Source organism: Barbus barbus (genome assembly GCF_936440315.1).
Source record: "Barbus barbus genome assembly, chromosome: 40".
NCBI classification, from domain to species: domain Eukaryota; kingdom Metazoa; phylum Chordata; class Actinopteri; order Cypriniformes; family Cyprinidae; genus Barbus; species Barbus barbus.
This window is the reverse complement of record NC_136718.1, coordinates 26003996-26030851: the sequence shown is the minus strand read 5'-3', so window position 1 is coordinate 26030851 and position 26856 is coordinate 26003996. Positions and strand designations below refer to the sequence as shown.

The window sequence follows — 26856 nt, the reverse complement described above, 5'->3', positions numbered from 1 at the left end:
AATATGACGCAAACCTGCAATAATTAAATATGTTAAATAACACAAATGCATGAAATCCCATTTTATTAACCAATGTCTTTGCTGCTGACCTTTGATGATCCAGTTCATCATCAACCATACTAATAAACAAAAATGACTTTAGATAAACTAACAATTGTGCTTCATTGTTTTTTTATTGCTGAAGAGTGTTGAACCTTCTTCTCCTGTGTTCTACTGTACAGACGTGAATTTACTCTTCCTTCAGTCTGAGGTTTATTCATTACACTTTTTGGTGTGAAAGGGCTTTTAAATTTGCTATAAATAGAACTTGTTATATTAATAACAAACAATCAAGCCCTGCTCATATTTAAAAAAGTAAAGCAAAAGTAACGCAAAAGTAACGTAACACATTACTTTCCATAAAAAGTAACTAAGTAATGTAATTAGTTACTTTTTTAGGGAGTAATGCAATATTGTAATGCATTACTTTTAAAAGTAACTTTCCCCAACACTGGTAGCTAGTAGTGGTCTAGTAGTAGTCTAGTAGTAGTAGTAAAACCATGGCTAATTTGTGGTTGCCATGTAGTCTAACTATGTTTTTCTCTCTTTCTCTTTTTTTTTGTAGTAGCTAGTAGTGGTCTAGTAGTAGTCAATGCTTTTGGATTGACAGAACTTTCCAGATCAACTTTGAATAAAGACAAGAGAGATTTTAGAGCCAGATCTACTCAAAATCAGCCAAGGAAACATCTGGAACACTCAAAATACAGCATGAATCAGTAACTAAACCAGACTGAGGTTCTGTTCCAAACCCTAGTGAGCTCCCTTCATGAGCAGCTGCATACTAACTCAAATCAAACCTTGTTAGTGACCTCATTAGTAAAGCTGATGCGATTCAGGTGAACAGATGATTCCAATAGACATCAGAACACACAATAGTCTAACAAGCATAAAAATATAAAACAAAAATAAATAATAAATTAATTAAAACAAAAGTATTGCATACAGCAGTCCATGTTTAATTAGACTGAACTATTTTCAACCAATAATTTACATTTTCTTCCATATTTTGGACCAAATCTACTCGTTCATCACTAAATGCTTACAGTGTTATAATGTTTTAGCTGTAGACCTCTGTAGTGTTCTTAGTGTTTCTTTAAGGGAGACATTGCATAGGGGAAACAAATGAACTAATAGATATCACCACCCTTACACGGTTCATTGATTACATTAAGAATTACAAACATTTTTTGTATTAAGTGTTTTTTGAAATGCTATGTTGAAATATGCAAATGAGGTGTTATCTAATTAAATATATGCTAATTTGCATACATTTCTACAACAAAAATCTCAACATTGGATGAAACCAGGTTCTAAATTCTTTAAAGGTTTTTACAGAGGGGATTTTGGATATCTCTTTTTTTTTGCATTAGAATGTTTTAAAATACTATAGTAATTTATAGTAAATACTGGTGTTTTTGAACCATGCTATAGTAAAATACTTGAATTAATTTGTTGTGATAATTCTATAGTTGCTGTGGTAATATAACCACTATAATAATATAAACAAATGACTTTACCCAATACTGTACTAAGTTTTCTACAACTATAGGGTATATTATACTACAATACACTACAGTTTACTGTAGTAAAAACTTAGGTATACTACAGTATTTATTACAGTTTATCAGTTCACTATAGTTAATACTACAGTATGCTGTAGCATTCATTAACATATGTGGATACTATAATATATACCAAAAACACTTTTGGCAAATTATAGCCTATATGAACAAACCCCTCAGGAAAAACCTTCAGAAGATAGATGTATGTTTGGTGTAAGTAAGTGCTGCTGAAGTGGAGGTTTTTGGCTCAGTGCAGGAGAAAAATCTCATTTTGAGAAAACAGCCAACAGATATGTATTGCAATAGAAATCTACAGACAGAAATAGATAAAGTGGTATATAAGAAACATTGACAGGTGCATGAAAAACAGTGTTTTTGCCTGCAGTGTCTCGCCTTTAAAAAAGTGACCCTGTGGGGATTAGTGGATTACTGCATGTATTTTATGATTATTTGGGTATTTTGAGTGTAACATCACCACCAATAGCCGCGTTTTGACGGCAGGTGGCGCTATTGTACTAACATCACGCGCTACTGAAAACATACTTAAATGCTCCTTTAATTTGTTTCAAACAATTCATTGAAGTGTAATAAATGAAATCCCTGATATTGATAATTATGCAAATGTAATATAATAATGGCAGATGATTGATGTAGCGCTGTATCAGGGGAGGAGACGCGCCGCCTGTAGTCTCCTGAGAGCCGCAGATCTTCAGACGCTCATGAGGACCAAACACACTCAGAACGGTACGAAACTTCACTGCTTTCATTATTTCTCATTTATCATGGCGTTTTCTTTCTATATAGTCTTTCATAGCGTTGTTTCATAAACGTAGCAACTGTGAAATGAGTGCTTGTCAGATCTCTGTCTGTGCTAAACTCGGCGAAAAACTAATAATGATTTAATAACGTGTTGAATGTATTTGGTATTTTGGTACAGAACGATATTCAACAGTTTTTGCATTAATATTAGATGCTTAGATGAGTTTCAGCAAAAACTTACCATGGCAGGACACTTTAAATATCATATAGTAATCATTTTAAAATGTCTTAAGTGTAAAAGTGAATTTATGTTAATGACAAATAATTTAATATCGATTTGAAAGCATTTGTTAATTACTGCAAAAGTGGTTTTTACATTGCAAGGCTACTAATATAATATGCTTATATACAGAGAGAGATTGCATAGTTAAATAAACGGTTATTTTAATATTAATCTGCTTTTATTTCTTTAGTTGGAGATTCCACAAAAAAATACCATGGGTTTTTGGACATGTACCATGTAGGATCATTTAAATATCATTGTATATGAATATGGAAATCAATCAGTATCATGGTATCGCAATGTTAATGTGCTATGGTGCAATCCACAGTACTTATAACAAAGGACTTATATTTCAAATGCAGATTCGGAGACTCTTTCTCTCTAAAAATGCAGTGAATATTGTGACAAATACAGAATGCATTCAACAAAATAAATGTACGTCTGTAAATGGCTTATTGACATGCTGCTGTTATGTGACTGTTATTGTTTTGTGGTCAGTCTGGCTGTGTTGAAGACTCTGTAGTGAACCTCTCAGCCATGTCCACTTTCAAGGGCACTAAAGAGGCATCACAAGTGCCGGAGGGCACAGTGCCCACCCTGTGCTGCTGGGACATGTTGCCCTGCCAGGCAGCTGTTTGGTGTATTAATAGGGTCTGTTAGTTTTACGCCATCGCTTTCACAACCTCGAAAGAGCTGAACTCAATTTGTGAGTTTACTTTGTGGCTTTAATCTAACAAACTAGATTTCTGAAGACGTGCAACTCCCTCGCAATGCAATGTGGTTGCCAAGGTGTTTTTTGTTTAATTCTAGTCGTTAGAAGAATAGAATGTACTTTTTTATCTTAACAATGTGGTTCTGTTCCAAAAGCTAGTTTGCAGACTAGATAGGATGCATTTTAAGGCATCACATGCATTTTTTCCGATTATGGTGCCTTGTTTTGGCCAAATTTAAAGGAAATATTACACATTCCTTCACATAGCAAGGTAATCATGTAATGCACAGCAACTACAGTGGAAAAAAGGAGAGAAATGTTAATTATAAATTCTAATAATAATTTAAATAATTTAGAATTATGATTATAAATAGAATTTGGTCCAAAATATGGAAGAAAATGTAAATTATTGGTTGAAAATAGTTCAGTCTAATTAAACATGGACTGCTGTATGCAATACTTTTGTTTTAATTAATTTATTATTTATTTTTGCTTTATATTTTTATGCTTGTTAGACTATTGTGTGTTCTGATGTCTATTGGAATCATTTGTTCACCTGAATCGCATCAGCTTTACTAATGAGGTCACTAACAAGGTTTGATTTGAGTTAGTATGCAGCTGCTCATGAAGGGAGCTCACTAGGGTTTGGAACAGAACCTCAGTCTGGTTTAGATGCTGATTCATGCTGTATTTTGAGTGTTCCAGATGTGTTTCCTTGGCTGCTGGTCTCCATATAGGGAGATTTCACAGTTGTAACAGGTCAAGGTCTCTCATTTGGCTCAACAGATCACTGTCCTGCAGCTAAACGCCATCCTGGAGAATCAGGAGGGATTTCACTGCAATTCAGAGTCAGACCTTAGACAGGCTCTATAATGGCATATCCTGTGTCTGAGGCTAAATCACTAAATATTGATAATGCAGTGGTGTATATTATATTATTCAAACGAACCGCCGTCGGCCACCAATCAAAACCTGCTAATAATCAATTCTTTTCCATAAGACTCTCAACTTGATGCTCACATAAACCAATCACATTTTAATAATGCAAAAGGTAGGCACCTTTATAGTTTCAGCTCCTTTTAAATTTTGGTTACATAAAATTAAAGTTTAGAATCAAATCTCTGCGTATTTCAAATTGAAATTTGATTCAGATTCGAAAATCAATTTGAATCGAATCAAGAGATTCTAAATGATTCCCCACACTACTACTAATCACTCAGAACACCCTGACAATGCCCTAAGAACCAGAACACTCTGACAACGCCATACCATCCAGAACACCCTGACAACGCCCTAGCAACCACTCAGAACACCCTGACAATGCCCTAACAACCAGAACACCCTGACAATGCCATACCATCCAGAACACCCTGACAACGCCCTAGCAACTACTCAAAACAGCCTAACAATGCCCTACCAATTAGAACACACTGACGACCCCCTAACAACCACTCAGAACACCCTAACAATGCCTTACCAATCAGAGCACACTGACAATGTCCTAACAACCAGAACACACTGAGAACGCCATACCATACAGAACACCCTGATAATGCCCTAGCAACCACTCAAAACACCCTAACAATGCCCTACCAATCAGAGCACACTGACAACGTCCTAACAACCACTCAGAACACCCTAACAACGCCCTACCAATCAGAACACATTGACAACGCCCTAGCAATCACTCAGAACACCCTTAAAAACACCCAACCAATCAGAACACACTGACAACACCATACCATCCAGAACACCCAAACAACGCCCTACCAATCAGAACACACTGACAACGCCGTACCACCCAGAACACCCTGAAAATGCCCTACCACTCAGAACACCCTAACAACGTCCTACCAATCAGAACACACTGACAACACCATACCATCCAGAACACCCTAACAACGCCCTACCAATCAGAACACACTGACACTCTACCAACCACCTACAATGCCCAACCAACCACTCAGAACACCCTGACAATGCCCTAACAACCACCTACAACGCCCTACCAACCAGTCAGAGCACCCTGACAACACCCTACCAACCAGAGCACCCTGACATCGCCCTACCACTGAAAACACCCTAACAACGGCCTACCACTCAAAACACCCTGACAACACCCTTACAACCACATACAACCCCCTACCAACCACTCAGAACACCCTGGTAACACTCAAAACACCCTGACAACACCCTACCACTCAGAACACCCTGACAACACTCTAACAACCACTCAGAGCACCCTGACAACGCCCTAACAACCACTCATAGCACCCTGACAACTCATAGCAACCATCAGCAGTGACAGTGAGTTTTGCACAGAAAAACAGAACTCACATTTTGTACTGAATTTGTACAAATCTGGTTTGTTTTACGTAGAAATTGTTTAAATATTTTATGTGTCAGGTAATGAAGGACAGTGTGTCAGTGTGTGTGTATGTGTGCGTGTGTGTTTGGTCTCTTTCTCTCAGTGGTCTGGTTGTAGTTTACTGGCTCTCCTCCAGTCATACACTGTTATTTTTGGACTCAGCAATGGGAAAATAAGAATGCGTATAATCTTTGACTAAGAGGACGTCTCACACACACACACACACACACACACACACACTGATAGAGTTGTAATCTATCAGTTATTCGTGTAATTAGTGTGAATGTAAAATGATCAGGATTGTGTTTGATGAGGTTTTGGCGTTGGTTCTGCTCTAAAACCTCAACATCATGTTCCTGTTTTCTGGAATCTCTGGATTCGGAGCGATCGGCGCTCGTGAGACACTGAGGTGTTTGGAGGTGATTTGTCGGTTTCGTCTCGTTTGTGCAGGTGCAACAATGGCTTATTTTTGTCCTCATGATACAGAGCAGGATGGAAACTCACAGACAGCACAGGAAGTCAGGCCTCTCTTCTCTTTCTGCTTCCTGTTGCTCCTCAGAACAGAAATAACTTTCTCCATGAGGAACCAGAAGCTTTTAACTTACAGTCTACAGTCAAACACGGTCAGGCTATAAAAATGCACAGATATGGAATAAATTATTTCAATATTTTAAATGAATATTTATTTAAATATATTTAATATTCAAATATTACTATTTAAATATATTTAGCATTCAAATATTACTATTTAAATATATTTAATATTTAAATATAAAAAACATCATGCTAGTGATTCCAAACTCATTACATCTTGCAATATTATTTAATAAAATTTTAGTTAATTTTGAATATTAGCATTTATTTAATGACATTTTATCTTAAACATTCATGCATTTTATTTTATTGCTGTATTTATAAAAGCAATTAGCATAATGCCATGTTACAGTGATTTTATTTACTTTATTTTTAAAGTATATTATTTATATTAATATTATTTAAATCTTAAACAAAATGTAATGCTAGTAATTCCAAACCATTAGTTTCCACGTCTTGTATAAAATAATTGTTTATTTTGAATATTATAATTGTTTTCTATAATTTTGTATTAAACAGTTATGCATTTTGTCATATTGCTGAAATTATATAAGTAATTGGCTTGTGATTCAATTAATTAATTAATTAAAATATAGCTAATTAGGTGTGTGCGTGTGTGTGTATGTATATATATATATATATATATATATATATATATATATATATATATTCAACAAAACATTAGGCTAGTGATTCTGAACACCTGCGGATTTTGTAGTATTATTTAATAAAGTAATTGTTTATTTAGAATGTTATCATTTATTTTGTGTAATTTTATATTAAACATGTATTTTATTACTTTTTCCATTTATGAAAGCAATTAGCTGTAATGGCATATGATACAGTGATTTATTGATTTATTTTTACAAATAAACTGAAAATTTAAATATTAAAAGAAATGTTATGCTAGTGATTTCAAACACCTTTAGTTTGCACATTTTGTATTACTATTTAATAAAATAATTGTTTATGTATTTTATCATATTGCTCCCCGTTTGTGATGATATCATGTGTTACAGTGATTTTACCGCGGGATGGTTCGTGTCATGCCTGTGATGCTGATATAACACTCATCCTCTGGTGGTTTGTGGTGGTAATTAAAGATCCTGGGATGTTTGTCCAGTGGATGTTTCTCATGATGGTGACCTTTGACCTGAAACTCATGGGAAAGCCTGGCTGTGTAATGTTCACAAACACTGGTTTCTCCCCTCGAGACGCTGCAGAGAGCGAACCAACAGGAAACCAAACGCTTCTCAGAGCTCAAATAACACAGACAGTAGCTAACTAACTACTCACTGCTCGTTCTGTCCTGTGGTTTGAGTAGTTTAGTTTGACCCACAGTTATTACAGAAAGCTGCTGATAATAATCCACTCCACGTGTTTCCTTTCTTTCATCGCAAACACACTCAGACAGGAGAAAGAGTGACGTGATTGTTGTTATGAGCGACTGAGAATAGTTTAGTCTGACGAGTTAAAGATATGAAGCTGTTTTATACAGATTTTGTCAACATTTTAGATGAATCTATGTTTAAACCATTGCTGCCCACTGAGGTGTGTTTAATTTAAATTGCTCTTATATAAAATATCATAAGGGATGTTATTTATTAAATAATAATGTTTGTTTTAATAATTAATAATAATCTGTAATAATTAATAATAGTATATAATCATTTGTTGTTGTACATACATTTTTAATTTAAAATATACATTTTGTTAAATAAATATTTTGTGTGTGTGTATCTATAAATATAATATTAGTTATATAAAACTAGTTATGTCATATATAGAATGATACATGTAATTAGTATCGTTAATATTAAATCTAGTAATATACACAAAAGATAAATAAGATTGATCATTCATACATTTTATTTATTGAAGAAAATTATTAAATTAATAATAATAATATTATAATAACTTGTTATATAGTACATATTTAATGCTACATAAAATTAATATTAGATCTATAAATATACAAAATATACAAAAAGATACATTTATAATTCATATAAACATTTTGTTTTTATAGAAACATTATTTTTTTAAATTATAATATTTTATTTATTAATAATTAGTTATTTTATATATGTATGTGTGTGCTAAATATATGCTACATGTATTTAGTACAATTAATGTTGAATTTATTAATGTACATAAAATATACATACTGTATATGATTCATATATACTTCTTTTTTACAGAATTATATACATTTTATGTATGTTATTATGTTTTATTTATAATGGTTTTTTTTTATAAAATGTTTTAAGATAATAACAACACTAATTATAATATTATTTACTATATAATAGTTATGTATTATATATTTAATGGTACATGTATTTCATGTAATTAATATTAGATCTAGCAGAAGCACACATCTACAAAACCATACACTAATTCTCAACCTTTGACTCAGTTTTCAATTTCATAAACACATAATTCTCTATGTAACACAAAAATCTAACAGGAATTAATATTATGCAAAGGTGTTTGCAAATGTTTGCTTTTGAGATGTGTTTGTGATATTTTAAACGCAGTGCTTCATTTTGCAAGAGATATGAGGTATTTTGCATTTTGTGTGCAATTCTTGGATTTGTGTGTAAAGTTGTGTAAAGAGAGAGGCAAAGTTTTGAAAATGAGCAGTTGAAAACAAAAACTGTAATATGCATGAAACTTTAGACTTAATGGGATAGTTCACCCAAAAAATACAATTGTGTCATCATTTACTCAGCCTCAAGTAGTTCCAAACCTGTCTGAATGTCTTTGTTCTGCTGAACACAAAGGAAGATATTTTGAAGAAAGTTTGTAACCAGGCTGTTTTGGGGCACCATTGACTTCTATAGTAGGAACAAAAACAACTATGGAAGTCAATGGTGCCCCAGAACTGCTCAGTTTCCCACATTCTTCAGAATATCTTCCTTTGTGTTCAGCAGAACAAAGACATTCATACAGGTTGAGGCTGAGCACATTTTTGGGTGAACTATCCCATTTCCGGTCGAAAGGGCACGCTGGCGCGTTTGGCTGCCACTCCTCTCTCCTGTTTCGTTTAACTTGTTTCTGTGATTTTTGAGCCAGTGAAGACTGTATATGTCTTTTTATTCTACTGTGATGTGGAACGCTGGATTACTGCTTTTATTTTTAAGTGCTGTTTGTTGGAATTTACTCTCCTGTTGCCTGGCCCAGGACGTACACCACTGACACCGCTGCAAGGCTGAATGGCTCTCAGGTACACCGCTCGCCAGTTGCTGAACCTGAAGGGAAACTCAGTCTTGGAGTATGACATGCGTGCTTTCTGCAGTCGTGTTGGAATACTGCGACCTAAGCGTTACATACATCGCTCGTCAAGGCGTAGTTTGTTATGCTCAACATCTAAACCTGTCGCTTATCCGACATTTCTGCGCAAACCCCAAAGACTCCTGTTTAGACCTACAGGGGTTAATTTTAAGAACTTATCCACACTCAAGCGTGTGGAGGTTGTCTCGGCCTCATCTGCTCCCTCGTGTCTTTTTTACTTCATATTTGTAAAGAGTTTTGAGATGCTACTTTTAAAGGCGCTATATAAAATAAAGTTTATTATTATTATTATTATAAAGCCCCGAATGGTGTTGTTTTGTGAAGAGTTGATCATGAATGTGTTGGTCAGCTCCTGAGGTCTGGTGAGGAGCAGGTTTAATGTGGAAGCGCGTGTTTAATGGAGTGTGGTGTGAATCTGCGGCCGCAGGGCTTTGACCGCAGTGTTTACAGACTCACAGCAGCATCCTCTCCCTGAGTAAACAAGCGTGTTCTCATGAACGTCTCACACTAATGTCACTGATCCTGCACTGAAGCACAAATGTTAAGATGCAGATGTTTGTGTTTGTGCTGCAGACACAGATGCTCTCTAGCGCCAACTTCAGATCATCATGACACCAAACCCCTCAGTCCTGCTGCTGCTCACTACACTGCTGGACACTCACGTGAGTCTCAGCAAATATCATATTATTATTTATCAAACAATAAGCTGTTTAAATGTAGATTTATTAATGATGAGTTATGTTGTACATATTTAAGACTATATGTGACCCTGGAGCACAAAACCAGTCTGAAGTCGCTGGGGTATATTTGTAGCAATAGCCAACAATACATCGTATGGGTCAAAATTATACATTTTTCGTTTATGCCAAAAATCATTAGGATATAAGTAAAGATCATGTTCCATGAAGATATTTTGTAAATTTCCTACTGTAAATATATCAAAACTTAATTTTGATTAGTAATATGCATTGCTAAGAACTTCATTTGAACAACTTTAAAGGAGATTTTCTCAATATTTTGATTTTTTTTCAGATTCCAGATTTTCAAATAGTTGTATCTCAGCCAAATATTGTCCTATCATAGCAAACCATACATCAATGGAAATATTATTTATTCAGCTTTCAGATGATTAATACATTTCAATTTCACAAAATTGACACTTATGACTGGTTTTGTGGTCCATGGTCACATATGTATTTGTATATTTAATAATATTCTAAATTTTTTCTTATTTCTATTATTTCATTTTAAAATGCCCCTATTATGGGTACTAAAAGGTTCATATTTTGGTTTTGGGAGTCCCCAACAACAGGTTGACATGCATGCAAGGTTAAAAAACACTTTCATTGTCTTATAATATGCATTTATTTTTTCCTTACATGCTCAAGGACTCCCAAACGATTTGTTTAACGATTAATTTTTCCAAACCCCTCCTTTGCGTCACGCTAATCTGCGATGATTGGTCGATTGGTCTCATTTTCATTTCATGTAATGCCTGATAAAGCAGTGTTTGTGAGGCAGTGCTGCTTTGTGTACAGCGTTACCGGGGAAAGAGCTCATTTTTTTCTGCTCTAAAAGCGGCACCTAGTGGCAAAAAATGAATTTGCATTTTCATTCAGACCAACAAGTGGGCGGCAATATGCTAATGGCTCATGTTGAAGTCAACATGTCTTGGGATTAGTTTTAAAAACGACTCGTTTCAATGATTCAGAGTCGACTCTTTCTTTTGCGAGACAATAACTTTATACACGGTGCACTTTCAGATTTAAAACTGTGCTGGATGTTTTCATTCAGCTGTGTTACACCGCATGAAAGATCATTTTCCAAAATCCATTAGAGGCACTTTAAGTTACACTCGGTATTATAACGAATAAAATCCATTTATGTTATGCAAGGCAAAAGGCATTTCCAGCACGAAATGACCGCTGCTGACGCGAAACACCACATTAAAGACTTTATAAAATGTATATAAACCTTTATTTCCTGGAAAGAGTGTTTCTCTGTATTCTCTGTGATTTCTCTGTAACTCCGCAGCTGGTTGTTTCGTCGGAGACAAGCTCAACCCAGCGGTTAGGTAGAAAAAAATAACCCAGCATTAAAAATGTCCCAGCGCCTGGGTAAAAATATTAAAAACAACCCAATAAAATGACCCAATAGGCTGAATCCAGCATTTGGGTACAAAAAAAAATAATAATAATAATCCAGCATTTTTTGAGTGTAATGATAAAAGCACTCAACAGTATTGAATCAGTTCATGTGCGCTGGTGTTAGTGAGTGAGCTCTGATTGTGAAGTGTGCTGTTTTCTGTGTAATGTCGCAGCTGTGTCGCGGTGAAGACATGTTCGTGGCGGCGGAGCAGGTGAGCGATATCCCAGAATCCTCTGCTGACCTGGGTGTGACGGGCAAGCAGATCCTCTCGGCTCAGTTTGAGTGTTACCTAAAGATCATATACGATCCGCCGCACAGAGACCCGGGTGAGACACACAAATACAGAGCAATAGCGATCATTAAAACATTACATTAATACTTGTGAATACACGATACAAGGATTCTGAAGGCTTTCTTAAGAAGCAGAATTGCATAACATATTAAGTTTTTTTTCAGTGAATGTATTTATTATATTAGCCTAATATATTATTCATTTTTGGCCCCTCAGCATCTTTGTTAAATATATCTTTAAAACAAGATCACACTATCTGTGGTGTTATTGTTAACAAAAACTTAAAAAAAATAGTCGTCATTAATTTAAATAAAGCTGAAATAAAATACAATATAAATAAAAATATATAATAAAAAAATAAAAAAACACATGAACATTAGAAACATTGCCTTGGCAAAAAAACTGAAATAAAATAATATTATTATTATTATTATTTTGTCATTTATTTACTAAAACTTAAACTGAAAAACAAAATTTGGAATAAATAGAAATATTTAAAAAATAAATAAATGGCAAAAGCACACGCAAAAATGTCTAAAACTTAAACTAAAATTAAAAACGAAATTAAAATGCTAATTTAAAATATTCGAAATAACAATGCTAAAATAGCCCTGGCAATATTTGTCCATAAACAAGTCTGATTTATTTTCTTTTAATGGTGTGATATTCTGTTATAGTGTGATATTGTTACGTGTCTGTTTCTGTTTAGTCCCCTTTTGACCTTATTTGGTAGTTCCTGTTCTGGTTTAGTTAATTAGTAATCATCGTTTAGTCCTGTCACCTGTTTTGTGTTAATTATCTAGTTTGCTCCTTTGTTCCCCGGTCTTTATAAGTCCTCAGTTCTCCTTATGTCTTTGTCAAGTCATAAAGTTACGTCGTCTAGAGATTGTGTTCTTGTATTATGAAACTCTTGTGTTATTAAAGATCCGTTTTTCGACCTACCTGCTGGTTCCTGCAGTCCTTCGAGGAGCGTACCATAACAGATATAATGAATTAGTTTAATTTTTATATTTTCTGTTTTTGTTTTCATTTCAGCTAAAGTTTTTTTGAGTGTTTTGAGCAAGTTTTTGTGTTGGTAAATGTCTGAATAGCTTTTATTATTTTTTATTCCAGTTAAACTAAATGAAAATGAGAAATGTTGCCTTGTCGACTAATTGAAGAAAATCTTTTAAGGGTTTACTTTATTTAATTTTATTTTATATTTCAGTTAAAGATTGTTTTATTTTAATTAATTTAAATATTTTTTTAAAGTTTAGTTTAATTATAAAACCCCTAAACTGCGTAGCAAAGCAGCTTCAATAAAGACTCAGATTTTCTTCCATTAATATTGATATCTACCTGTAATGTAATTGTTTCCTGTGTTTGTGTCCGGTGGGAATGATAATGGATTCACATCATGATCGTTCAGTCTTTTATGGAGGGACTTGGAGGAAGCTGATAATGGTTTAATGAACATACAGTAATAATTAGTAAGTAACCATAATGGTCAGATTTAAACTCATAATCTAATGGTCTCTTTGTGGCTGGTGTGGAGATAAAACTCCCAGAATCCACTGCAGCGTGGCTGTTCTCTCTTCTGAAAGACAGGAAGTGATCTGTAGCGTCAGAGTTTGTTTCCTGTGATTGTACACTGGAGAGTTATAAGGAAACTCGCCTTAGTCTCGAGTGTTTCTGCTTCATAAACCAGGGTTTATTCTGTTAATGTACTTACAGAAAAACAGCTAAACATAACAGTCTTTGTTCAGTGAATATTTTGTATACATTTTGAATTATAACAATGCATTATTATTAACACTAATCATTATTATTATTATTAGTAGTAGTAGTAGTATTTTCTTACCCCATTGGCAACTTTGTTAAATATGTTTCAAAATAGTAATAATAATAATAATAATAATAATAATTATTATATTATTATTAATTTAATTATTATATATTTTATTTTATTTTGATATATATTATTTATCTTTCTTACCCTATTGACAACTTTGTTAAATGTATGTTTCAAAATAATAATAATATTATTATTAATAATAATAATGATGATTATTATTATTATTATTGCTATTAAATATATATATATATATATATATATATATATATATATATATATAATTACTAAATAATTAATACAATTATACACATAATAATCACTCAAATTAAAACTGCAAAAAAAAATCTAATTTAAATATTATTAATGTTATTAATAATAATGAATGTTATAATAGTCCATCCATCCATTATCTCCCACTTATCCGGAATCGGGTCGCGGGGGCAACAGCCTAAGCAGGGAAACCCAGACTTCCCTCTCTCCGGCCACTTCATCCAGCTCTTCCAGATGGATCCCAAGGCGTTCCCAGGCCAGCCGAGAGACATAGTCTCTCCAATGTGTCCTGGGTCTTCCCCGAGGTCTCTTCCCGGTGGGGCATGCCCGGAACACCTCCCCAGGGAGGCGTCCAGGAGGCATCCTAGCCAGATGCCCGAGCCACCTCATCTGGCTCCTCTCGATGCGGAGGAGCAGCGGCTCTACTCTGAGCTCCTCCCGGATGACTGAACTTCTCACCCTATCTCTAAGGGAGAGTCCAGCCACCCTACGGAGGAAACTCATTTCGGCCGCTTGTATCCGCGATCTCATTCTTTCGGTCACTACCCACAGCTCGTGACCATAGGTGAGCGTGGGAACGTAGATCGACCAGTAAATCGAGAGCCTAGCCTTTCGGCTCAGCTCTTTCTTCACCACGACAGATCGATGCAGCGCCCGCATCACTGCTGACGCCGCACCAATCCGTCTGTCGATCTCCCGCTCCATCATTCCCTCACTCGTGAACAAGACCCCGAGATACTAAAACTCCTCCACTTGGGGAAGGATCTCATCCCTGACCCGGAGTGAGCACTCCACCCTTTTCCGGCTGAGGACCATGGTCTCGGATTTGGAGGTGTTGACCCCCATCCCAGACGCTTCACATTCGGCTGCGAACTGCTCCAGTGAGAGCTGAAGGTCCCGGCCCGATGAAGCCAACAGAACCACATCATCTGCAAATAGCAGGGACCCGATCCTGAGGTTACCAAACCGGACCCCCTCAACACCCTGGCTGCGCCTATAAATTCTGTCCATAAAAGTTATGAACAGAATCGGTGACAAAGGGCAGCCCTGGCGGAGTCCAACCCTCACAGGGAACGAGTCCGACTTACTGCCGACTATGCGGACCAAGCTCTGGCACCGGTTGTACAGGGAGCGAACAGCCCTGATCAAGGTGTCCGACACCCCATACTCTCGGAGCACTCCCCAAAGGAGTCCCCGAGGGACACGGTCGAATGCCTTTTCCAGATCCACAAAACACATGTAGACTGGTTGGTCAAACTCCCATGCACCCTCCAGGACCCTCCTAAGGGTGTAGAGCTGGTCCACCGTTCCACGTCCAGGACGAAAACCACACTGCTCCTCCTGAATCCGAGATTCGACTATCCGACGAACCCTCCTCTCCAGCACCCCTGAATAAACCTTCCCGGGGAGGCTGAGGAGTATGATCCCCCTATAGTTGGAACACACCCTCCGATCCCCTTTCTTAAAGAGGGGGACCACCACCCCGGTCTGCCAATCCAGAGGCACTGCCCCCGATGTCACCGCGATGTTACAAATGCGTGTCAACCAAGAAAGAACACGTCCCTAGAGCTAGCTTCTGCAGCCGAGGATCGGACCGCCAAGGTCCCCGCCTTTGGCTGCCACCCAACTCACACTGTACCCGACCCCCATGGCCCCTCCTATGGGTGGTGAGCCCATTGGAATGGGGACCCATGTCGTTTTTTTGGGCTTTGCCCGGCCGGGCCCCATGGGTATAGGCCCGGCCACCAGGCGCTCGCCATCGAGCCCCACCCCCAGGCCTGGCTTCAGAGGGGGACCCCGGTGACCCGCGTCCGGGCAAGGGAAAACATTTCTCCATGATCTTTCTCTTCATTAGGGGTCTCTTGAACCGCTCTTCGTCTGGCTCCTCACCCAGGACCTATTTGCCATGGGTGACCCTACCCGGGACATAAGCCCCGGACAACATAGCTCTTGGGATCATAATAACACGCAAACCCCTCCACCACAATAAGGTGTCGGCTCCAGGAGAGGTCTATAATAGTATATAATAATATATAAAATAATAAAAATAATATAATATATAATAATTTATAATAAATAAAAATAACACTTTGAGCTTGATATCAAAATCTGTTCTCTGAAAACAAGTCACATTTATTTTGCTTTAATGATGTTTCAGTATTTCACTGGTAAAAAATTCAATATTCTCAAGTCAAGTCACATTTATTTCTATAGTGTTTTATACAATACAGATCGATTCATGATAAACATTAAAGTATCAGTGTTAATGTAGTAAAATTAGTCAATTATGAAACTAATTCATTTGCAGCAGTTAAGCAGCTCCAGAGAAGACAATAGGGTGATTATTCAGATCAGTGAAGATGGTTTTCTTTACTATGGTGTGTGTGTGTGTGTGTTTGTGTGTGTGTGTGTGTGTATCTGTCTGTCTGTCTGTGTGTGTGTGTGTGTGTGTGTGTGTGTGTGTGTGTCTGTGCGTCGCCCCCTGCAGGCCCGTACTGTAACCGCACCTGGGATGGTTGGCTCTGTTGGGGAGACTCCACCCCCGGCACCGCTGTCCAGTTCTGCCCCGCCTACTACAAGGACTTTGATCCAACCGGTGAGCTGATGATGCCTGTCAATCACAGCCATGCAGATCAACCAACAGCAGATCATATAAATGTTATTCCATAATTCATATATACCACCAACATTACATGCAGTGGGGTCCAAAAGTCTGAGATCTTGTTGAAATCTGGGATTTGTTATTTACATTTTTACATTTACCTACATTTAGTCATTTAGCAGATGCTTTTATCCAAAGCGACTTACAAATGAGGACAATAGAAGCAATCAAAACCAACAAAAGAGCAATAATATGCTATGTATATATATATATATGCTTTTTGGTTATTATTTTTTGATTGCTCTTAATTTAACCATTAAAACAGAATTAAAATGGAAAAAAAATATTAAAAAAAAAAATATTAAAAAATAAAATGGATTTCTAGAGCCCTAGAGTGTAATTTTTCAATAAATTGTTGCTAAATTGTATTAGTTTCATGATTCCAACTAATTAGTTGGAATCATTTTTTTTTGGTTTACCAATGAAAATGGAATTTGGGGGAATAATAAAACTGATTTAAAATTACATGTATTTATTTATTTATTTTATTTACTTAAATTAAACTTTTAATGAGTTGTTGTTAAATTATTTCATGATTAAAAACACTTAATTTAACCATTAAAAGATAATTAAAATAATAATAAAAAAGAATCTGGAAAAAAGTGAATGTGGCAAACAATTTTCCCAAATGAAGTGTGTGACATTTCTCGTCAGAGAAAGTGACCAAAGTGTGTGACTCGGACGGTCAGTGGTTTCGTCATCCGGAGAGCAACCGTCTGTGGTCCAACTACACACAGTGCTTAGAGTACACTAAACAGAAACACAAGGTCAGAGCTTCACTTTTACACATGAAATCAGTGATTCTTAATCCTGCCTCCCATCACATGTGTGTGTGTGTGCTTTCTCCTGCAGCTCATGTTAGTTAATTATTATCTGGTGATGGTGGGACAAGGGCTGTCCATCATATCGCTGCTCATCTCCATCTGCATCTTCTCATACTTCAAGTACGTCATGAAGACTGATGATGTTTCTGTCAGTCTGTGATCAATAGAGCAGAATACACGAGACAGTAGTGGATCTTTATGTGATAGTTTTTGAACAAGATTTTTAATTTATTTTTAAAGAAGTCTTTTCTGCTCACCAAGCCTGCATTTATTTGATCAAAAGAACAGCAAAAGCAGTAAAATTTGCAGGGATGCTCAACTGTGTTCAACATTGATGATAATCAGAAATGTTTGTTGAGCAGTAAATCAGTATATTAGAATGATTTCTGAAGATCATGTGACACTGAAGACTGGAGTAATGATGCTGAAAATACAGCTGCACATCACAGAAATAAATTACAGTTTAACACATATTCACATAGAAAACAGTTATTTTTATTTCAAATTTGACTGCTTTTGCTGTATTTTGGATTAAATAAATGCAGGCTTGGTGAGCAGAAGAGACTTCTTTAAGAAGCATTAGAAATCTTACTGTTCAGCAGGTTTTGGCTGGCAGTGTAAGTGATTGGTTGTTGTCTGTGCAGGTGTTTGAGCTGCCAGCGAATCACTCTTCATAAAAACATGTTCACCTCCTTCATCCTGAACTCGTTCGCCACCATTGCCTGGTTCTACTTCGTCACCGGAGATCAGCGGACCAGAACGGATTCGGTAGGTGCATATATATTGTATATGACAGTGTGTATATATATGAGCCTCATGAGCTGTGTCTCATAAACACTTACTGTAACATACTGTGCAGTTTTCCAAACTGAGTCATGGGAGCCACAAAAAACAGAGAGGAGAAAGCATTACAAGTTCAAGTTCAAGTTCAAGTTCCGTTTATTTCTAAAGCACATTTACTAACGGCCGCCAGCCGACCAAAGTGCTGTACAATAATTACAGTATAGATACACAAGAAAGAAACACAATCAATAATCACTTAGAAACAATAAAAACAGGATGAATTACATGTTAAAAGCCGAGACAAACAGATGAGTTTTGAGAGCAGATTTAAACTCAGATAAAGTGGAAGCCATTTTAATTTGGGTCGGGAGATTATTCCAGAGAGTGGGGCCAGCCACTTCAAAGGCTCTATTCCCCTTTTTTTTCAAGCGGGTTCTGGGAATCTGAAGGAGGAATTTGTTTCCCGATCTAAGTCCTCGCTTAGGAGTGTATGGGTGGAGTAAGTCCGTCAGATAAGATGGTGCAAGATTATTTAAAGATTTGTAGACAAGTAATAGAATTTTATATTCAATTCTATACTGAACAGGTAACCAATGTAGAGATCTCAGAAGGGGTGTAACATGATCAAATTTTTTACATCCCTTCAGGAATCTAGCTGCTGCATTTTGAACGACTTGTAAACGGGAAATTTGAGTCTTTGAAACACCATAATATAGAGAGTTGCAGTAATCCAGCCGAGATGTAATAAAGGCATGGATAGCAACCTCTAAAGAGGCATTAGAAAGAAAGGTTTTAATTTTAGAGAGAGATTGAAGATGAAAGAAACTAGAACCTACTACAGAGCTGATTTGTCTGTCAAATTTCAAGCCGTTGTCGATTTCCACACCCAGATTTCGCACTCGGGATGAAATAGCTAAATTTAAGAACTCAAGATTAGGTATATTTTGTGTTCTAGTTTCAGAGGGGCCAAAAACAATAACTTCCGATTTATCTGAATTTAGAAAAAGGAAATTTTTTGAGAGCCATGATTTTACGTCATCCAGACATGCTGATAAACTATTAAGAACATGCTTTTTTTCCGTGGTCAAAGGCAGATAGATTTGCATATCATCAGCGTAACAATGAAAAGAAACGCCGTGTTTCCTAAAGATGGACCCCAAGGGAAGTAGATAGAGAGAAAAGAGAGTAGGTGCAAGAACAGACCCCTGGGGTACACCACAGGTTAGCTTGCGTAAAGAGGAAGAGAAATTTCCTATTTTAATTGAGAAAGTTCTATTTGTTAGGAAAGATTTGAACCAATTTAAAACCGCCCCTCCCAGACCCACATAAGACTCCAAGCGAGAGATGAGAATTGCATGATCAACAGTGTCGAAGGCTGAAGACAGGTCCAGCATAACTAAAATGACAGAATCACCAGAATCAGTGGCCATTAGAATATCATTAAGAACTCTTACAAGGGCAGTTTCAGTACTATGCAGTGATTTAAAGCCTGATTGAAAAGTCTCATAGATGTGATTATTAGTTAAAAACGACTGGAGTTGTAAAGAGACAATTTTTTCCATCACCTTAGAGATGAAAGGTAGAACAGAAACAGGCCGAAAATTTGCTAAAATAGAAGCATCCAGTGAGGGTTTCTTTAGCACAGGGGTGACTGTGGCCATTTTTAAACTATCAGGGATGAACCCTGATTGCAGACATTTATTGAGTAGAGATACAAGCCCTGATCCTACAGTATCAATTATTTGCTTCAAGTAGCGAGGGTGTATAATATCATGGGGGCTTGGGGAGGGTTTTAGTTTTGTGATTACTTCCTTTAAAGATTGCAGGGAGATAGAATTAAAAGTGGTCCAAGAGGCCGATGGACTCATTAACGTCATCATTTCATCATTGGTCACTTGTATTTGAGCTCTCAGATGAGTAATTTTGTCCCCAAAATGATTCAAGAAATCTTCACATAATGCACTGGTAGGATTCTGGAAAGTCTGTACAGAAGGATTTAGTACCGAGTTTATAACAGAGAAAAGAACTCTAGGAGTTTGATGATGTTTCTCGATCAAATTAGAAAAATAGAGAGATTACAAACGTGTCAAAATTAATGTCTGCACTTAAAAATAAAACAAAGAATATCTGTTTTGTTTAAAAATCATATATATGTTATTTAAATAAAATCTGCTTTGTTAAAAATTATATAAACTAAAACCGTTAAAAAACATGTGCGTTACTTGAAATAAAATAAATGTTAACTGACATAAAATATTTAAAAAAAAACAACAAATTATTTTACTTCAGTTTTGTTTCAGCCATTCTCATGTTTTTTTTTTTTAGTTTAACTCGATTTACTAAAATAACTAAAACTGAAATAACTGACAAAAACAAAAGTTAATTTACTGAAACAAAATCATAAATATTTGTTAAAAAATCATATATATTTTTCTATATTAAATTAAACTAAAACCATAAAAATATTTTTTGTTTCCATTCAGTCGGTCACTCCGAGTGACGTCGGATGACCGGCGAAATTGGGATCTCGCCAGAGAGACCAATCCACTTTGAGTGTAACTAGAAACAATGGACTTTGGCATGCGAACATTGCATTCAGCTGCCGCTGATCACAGCGTGAGTATAAGAGGCAGCAGGTGCACCCATTAATTCATCCTTTCGCTTCGGAGCCGAGTGGCGGTGCATCACTGCTGCTCTCCTATCCTGCGAGTGAGAAAGAGCGAGCGAGTGCAGCAGTGGTCGCGATCCCACAGGAATGAAAAGCGATTTCCTTGAGGACGGTCACACTAGGAGTGTGCGGTTGCCAGCTCCCCTAGGGGTGTAAGAAAATATTGATACACGTGTTGTTTGGCAATACTGAATCGATTCTCCAAGACGGAATATCGATATTTAAAAAAAAAAAAAAAATCATACAAGGTTCATGGCAGTTGTTTTGGCAATTTTCTCCCCTCAGGGGCCTGTAAGTATTCGTCAGGTCTAACTGGCAGTGCTTATAGAGCCTGTGGGGAGGTGACCTCTGCCCTCCACGCCATGGCGTTACTGCAGGTCCACCAGGCCAAAGCCCTGAAAGACCTGCACGAGGGTGGTCACGACCTGGCAGTTCTACATGAGCTGCATGCTGCGACGGACCTCGCACTTCGAGCGACGAAGGTGACCGCACAGTCTCTGGGTCGTGCGATGTCCACGCTAGTGGTCCAGGTGCACCATCTCTGGCTGTGTCTTGCTGACATGAAGGAGCAGGAGAAGGTACAGTTCCTGAATGCTCCCGTGTCAAAGACCGGCCTCTTCGGCGACACTGTCGAGAGCTTTGCCCAGCAGTTCTCGGCAGCACAGAAGCAGACTGAGGCGATCAAACATATCATGCGCCACCCCGGCAGCAGCCTGTCAGCCTGGTCGTTGCCGTGGACGCCCCCCTGCGGCCGTCCCCGCAGCAGCCTTCCACCAGGCAGCATTGTGGAGCCAGTTGCAGGCAGGACGCTCAGCCTGTCCAGGCGCCCGCCAAACCTGGCGCCAGGCGCAAGTGCAAGAGGCCCTGAGACGGGCGACCCAGAGATGGAGAAGACTGCTCGTCGGGAGATGGTGACCGCACCACTCCCTCTCCCGGAGGAGGGCCGGGTGGAGAATCTTTTGTTTCGTTTTGTTTTTGTTCCGCCGCTGGCCCAGCAGCCAGCGGTACCCAAAACATCAATAAAAGAGCGGTTTCCTCAGTCTCTGGGTCTCAAGAGGAGGAGAGTGGTGAACCGTGCATCACGGGATCACTTCCCTCTTCCTCTCTCGCCAGGCAGCAGGTGGTTGCACCCCTCCTGCCCATTCGTGGAACCAGGTAAGGGCGGTAGCACTCGAGCCCCCGCATCAAGTCGTCAAACGCCGGGCTGTCACAAGCCTCAAGCCGGGTTCCTGTGTTTCCTCTCGCACGAGGAGGAATCAGGTGAGTGTTACACTACACACCCAGACCCCGCCCCCTGCCGTTACAGGCCAGGCCATCACAGGCCCCAGGGCGGGTCCCTGTGTTCCACCTCGCTTCCCCTCTGTGGGTAGATCGGTGGCCCCGCTGGTCCCGCTGGCACAGTCTCTCGGAACCTGGCTATCGCTCCCCAGTCTGTCTCGGTGGCTCCTGCGGACCATCAGACTCGGCTATGCGATTCAGTTCGCCCGGCGTCCCCCCAAGTTCAGGGGCATGCGGTTCACTTCAGTCAAGGCTGTCGATGCCTCTGTCTTGCGTGCGGAAATCGCAGTCCTGCTGGCAAAGGACGCGATAGAGCCGGTCCCTCCAGCCATTATGAGGTCGGGGTTTTACAGCCCATACTTCATTGTGCCCAAGAAAATCGGTGGATTACGACTGATCTTGGATCTGCGAGTTTTGAACCGTGCACTTCCCAAGATGCCATTCAAGATATTGATGCAGAAATGCATTTTCGGGTGCGTCTGTCCCCTAGATTGGTTTGCAGCGATCGACCTGAAGGACTTTAAGGTCTCGATTCTCCCGCGACACAGGCCATTCCTGCGGTTCGCGTTCGAGAGTCGGCATATCAGTACAATGTCCTGCCCTTCGGGCTGTCCCTTTCGCCTCGCATCTTCACCAAAGTCGCAAAGTCCCTTGTTCCCCTGAGAGAACGGGGTGTGCGCATCCTCAGCTATCTCAACGACTGGCTCATACTTGCACAGTCTCGAGAGCAGTTGTGCACACACAGGTGCTCAGGCACCTCAGCCAGTTGGGCCTTCGGGTCAACTGGGAAAAGAGCAAACTCGTGCCAACGCAGAGGATCTCTTTTCTCGGCATGGAGTTGGATTCGGTCAACCAGACAGCACGCCTCACCCAGGAACGTGCTCAGTCGGTGCTGAACTGCCTCAAGACTTTATCAGGCAGGACGGTGGTCCCACTGAAACTCTTTCAGAGGCTCCAGGGTCATATGGCTGCAGTTGCGGCCATAGTTCCGCTCGGTCTGCTCCATATGAGACCGTTTCAGCACTGGCTCCTTGGCCGAATCCCGAGGTGGGCGTGGAAACGCGCTACTCACCGGGTTCAGATTACACCGGCCTGCCACAAAACCTTCAGCCTATGATCAGATTCCTCGTTCCTTCGGGCAGGAGTGCCCCTGGAGCAGGTATCCAGGCATGCTGTAGTATTCACAGATGCCTCGGCCACCGGCTGGGGAGCCACGTACAACGGACATGCAGTGTCAGGGGTATGGACGGGTCCCCAACTGCGTTGGCATATCAATTGCCTCGAGCTGCTGACAGTACGCCTTGCCTTGAGCCGCCTCAGAGGGCGCCTTCAGGGCATGGACGTTCTGGTCTGTATGGACAACACTGCGACCGTTGCGTATATCAAATGTCGCAACTCGCCCGCCACCTCCTCCTCTGGAGTCAGAAGCATCTGAGGTCCCGTCGTGCCATCCACATCCCCGGAGTGTTCAATCGGGCAACCGACGAGCTGTCTCAAGCAGCACTTCCAGGAGATTGGAGACTCCATGCCCAGGCGGTCCAGCTGATTTGGAATCGGTTCGGAGTTGCTCAGGTAGACCTGTTTGCATCTCCGGACACCACCCTCTACCAGTGGTTCTACTCCCTAACCAAGGCAACGCTCGGCACGGATGCACTGGCACACAGCTGGCCACAGGGCCTGTGCAGATATGCGTTCCCCACAGTGAGCCTACTAGCACAGACACTGTGCAAGATCAGGGAGGACGAGGAGCAGGACCTCCATATTGGCCCAACAGGACCTGGCTCCCAGAACTCATGCTCCTCGCGACAGCCCCTCCCTGGCCGATTCCTCTGAGGAAGGATCTGCTTTCTCAGAGACAGGGCACCCTCTGGCAGGGACTCCACGTGTGGTCCCTGGATGGGACGCGGAGGTTCTATGTGACCTACCCCAGGAGGTAGCACTCACTATCGCTTCAGCACGTGCACCGTCCACAAGACGGGCCTATGCTCTGAAGTGGAACCTGTTCGTTGAAAGCCGTGCTTTCCTTTTTGCAACAAGGGTTGGAGCGTAGGCTTTCCCCCTCCGCCCTTAATGTTTATATTGCTGCTATTTCTGCCGTAGAGGGGAGGTCGGTGGGGAAGCACGATCTGGTTGTCAGGTTTCTTAGGGGGGCCAGGAGGTTAAATCCTCCTAGGCCTCCCTCCCTACCTTCTTGGGATTTGGCATTGGTGCTAAGAGCCCTACAAACTGCCCCCTTTGAGCCCTTGCAGTCAGTCGAGTTGAAGTTTCGCTCTATGAAAACCCTACTCCTGACTGCGTTGGCCTCGATCAAGAGGGTGGGGGACCTGCAGGCATTTTTGGTCAACGAATTGTGCCTTGAGCTTGGGCCGACTGACTCCAGTGCAACACTGAGGCCCCGGTCCGGCTATGTGCCCAAGGTTCCTACCACTCCCTTCAGGGACCAGGTAGTGAACTTGCAAGCGCTGCCCCTGGAGGAGGCAGACCCAGCCCTAGCTTTGCTCTGTACTGTACGCGCACTGCAACAGTACGTGGATAGAACTCAGAGCTTCAGGACCTTAGAACAGCTCTTTGTCTGTTACGGAGCAGAGTCTCCAAGCAGAGGATGGCCCACTGGATAGTGGATGCCATCACCTTGGACTATGAAGCACAAGGTGTGCCCTATCCGCTCAGGTTGCATGCTCACTCGACTAGGGGTGTCGCATCGTCCTGGGCGCTGGCTCGTGGTGCCTTGCTAGCAGACATCTGTAGAGCTGCGGGTTGGGCAACTCCCAAAACGTTCGCTAGGTTTTATAGCCTACATGTCAAACCAGTTTCCTCCTGTGTTCTCACCTCAAATGGGTAGTGGTACTGAGAGGCCCGGCTCAAAGTCGGCTTGCGGCGTCCTTACGCCTAATTCTCCAGAAAGTTCCTTAATCAGGCAAACCCTGTCGAGTTCTCCAGCACTCCGGCGTCCGGACGTGGCGGAGCGTCCGGTGCCAGGCCTTTCAGCCAATGAATTCTTGAAATCTGTTGTGAGGCTAGTGCCCATATGAGAGACCCTGTCGGGATGCCATATGTGTATTCCACGTTATGCTTAATAGAGCCGTTTTTCCCCTGGCAGACCATGTTCTGCCATCTCTAATGATGCAGCCTAAGCCATCTCAGAGACTTCCATGTGCAATAGGGCCCTACGGGGTTACTTCACATGTCTAAATGTCACTTAACCCCCTCTGGGAGAAGGTGACTCCGCAGTGTGCCTCTTCCAAGCGGAAGGGCACGCTTTCTAGTGTTATCCAAGCCCTACTGTTTGGGTTGCTCAAGGAACAACAGTAGTTGACCTCCTCTGTGTAGAGCCCGGTCCTATCGTCTACCTTATAGGAAGGATCAGGAGGCCTACACAGGGCACTGGAAGGGGCAGCTCCTGTGGCGCTTTGGTAGGGATCCCAATTTCGTCGGTCATCCGACCTGTCTCGGAGAGACAGACTGAATGGGAACGTCTCGGTTACATATGTAACCCTCGTTCCCTGAAGGAGGGAACGAAGACGTCACGTCCCGTCGCCACAGTCGCTGTACCACTGCTGAGCTGCCGGGTCACCGGCTCGGCTCCTCAGCGAAAGCATGAATTAATGCGGTGAACCTGCTGCCTCTTATACTCACGCTGTGATAAGCGGCAGCTGGATGCAGGGAACTCCAGGGATCCTTCAGGGAACGAGGGTTAAATACGTAACCGAGACGTTACTTGAAATAAAATTAAAGACAAAAACAAAACAAAAAAAATCTACTTATTTTACTTCAGTTTTACTTCAGCAAATTCTCATTTTTGTTTAATTTAATAAAGTACCAAAATAACTAAAACTAAGTAAACTAAAACTAATGAATAAAAAGTAATAAAAAAATATATGGACATATTTAAAAAAAAACAAAGTACTTTGCACTCATGTACAGATGTATTAAAATATACTAAAACCTTTGCTAAAATTCAAGTAAAAACAGAAATACATACTGTATACAGATTCCTGTGTTAATTACAAATAAGCTTTCATAAACATTAAAAATATAAAAAAATAAAAAACAGTAAACGTTTCCTAGATAATATATTGTATAGTCATTTTAATGTTTAATATTATAATAATTTCACATTTCAACCATTTGTTTTTGTACAATTACAAAGTAAATATATATACATTATCTGATTTAATAACCTGTCACCATAATTCCTTGTGTATGTGTGTGTAAAAATGCTTGGCAATAAATCTCATTCTGAAAAAAAAAAGGGGAAAAAACAGTCATAAAGGTAATATTTTTTAAATTGAGATTTATACATTATCTGAAAGCTGAAAAAATAAGATAATAAATAATCCATTGATGTATGGTTTGTTAGGATCGGACAATATTTGTCTGAGATACAACTATTTGAAAATCTGGAATCTGAGGGAGCAAAAAAATCTAAATATTGAGAAAATCTCCTTTAAAGTTGTTCAAATGAAGTTCTTAGCAATGCATA

General features: G+C 39.6%; 1 protein-coding gene across 2 annotated transcripts in view; it reads left to right on the top strand.

The window, feature by feature from the left end:
* Positions 1-2256: 2256 nt before the first annotated feature.
* LOC306859586 (calcitonin gene-related peptide type 1 receptor-like) overlaps positions 2257-26856 on the top strand; it is a 47850-nt gene continuing 23250 nt past the window's right edge. Inside the window, exons 1-7 of one of the 2 annotated variants that reach the window (XM_079400688.1) lie at positions 2257-2345; positions 10188-10276; positions 11935-12088; positions 16647-16754; positions 17475-17587; positions 17673-17764; positions 18289-18412. In XM_079400688.1, the coding sequence (XP_079256814.1) occupies positions 10223-10276; positions 11935-12088; positions 16647-16754; positions 17475-17587; positions 17673-17764; positions 18289-18412 (645 nt within the window). In that variant the 5' untranslated portion in view covers positions 2257-2345; positions 10188-10222. The remainder of the gene's footprint in view (positions 2346-10187; positions 10277-11934; positions 12089-16646; positions 16755-17474; positions 17588-17672; positions 17765-18288; positions 18413-26856) is intronic. The other variant, XM_079400687.1, reaches the window with a different exon arrangement.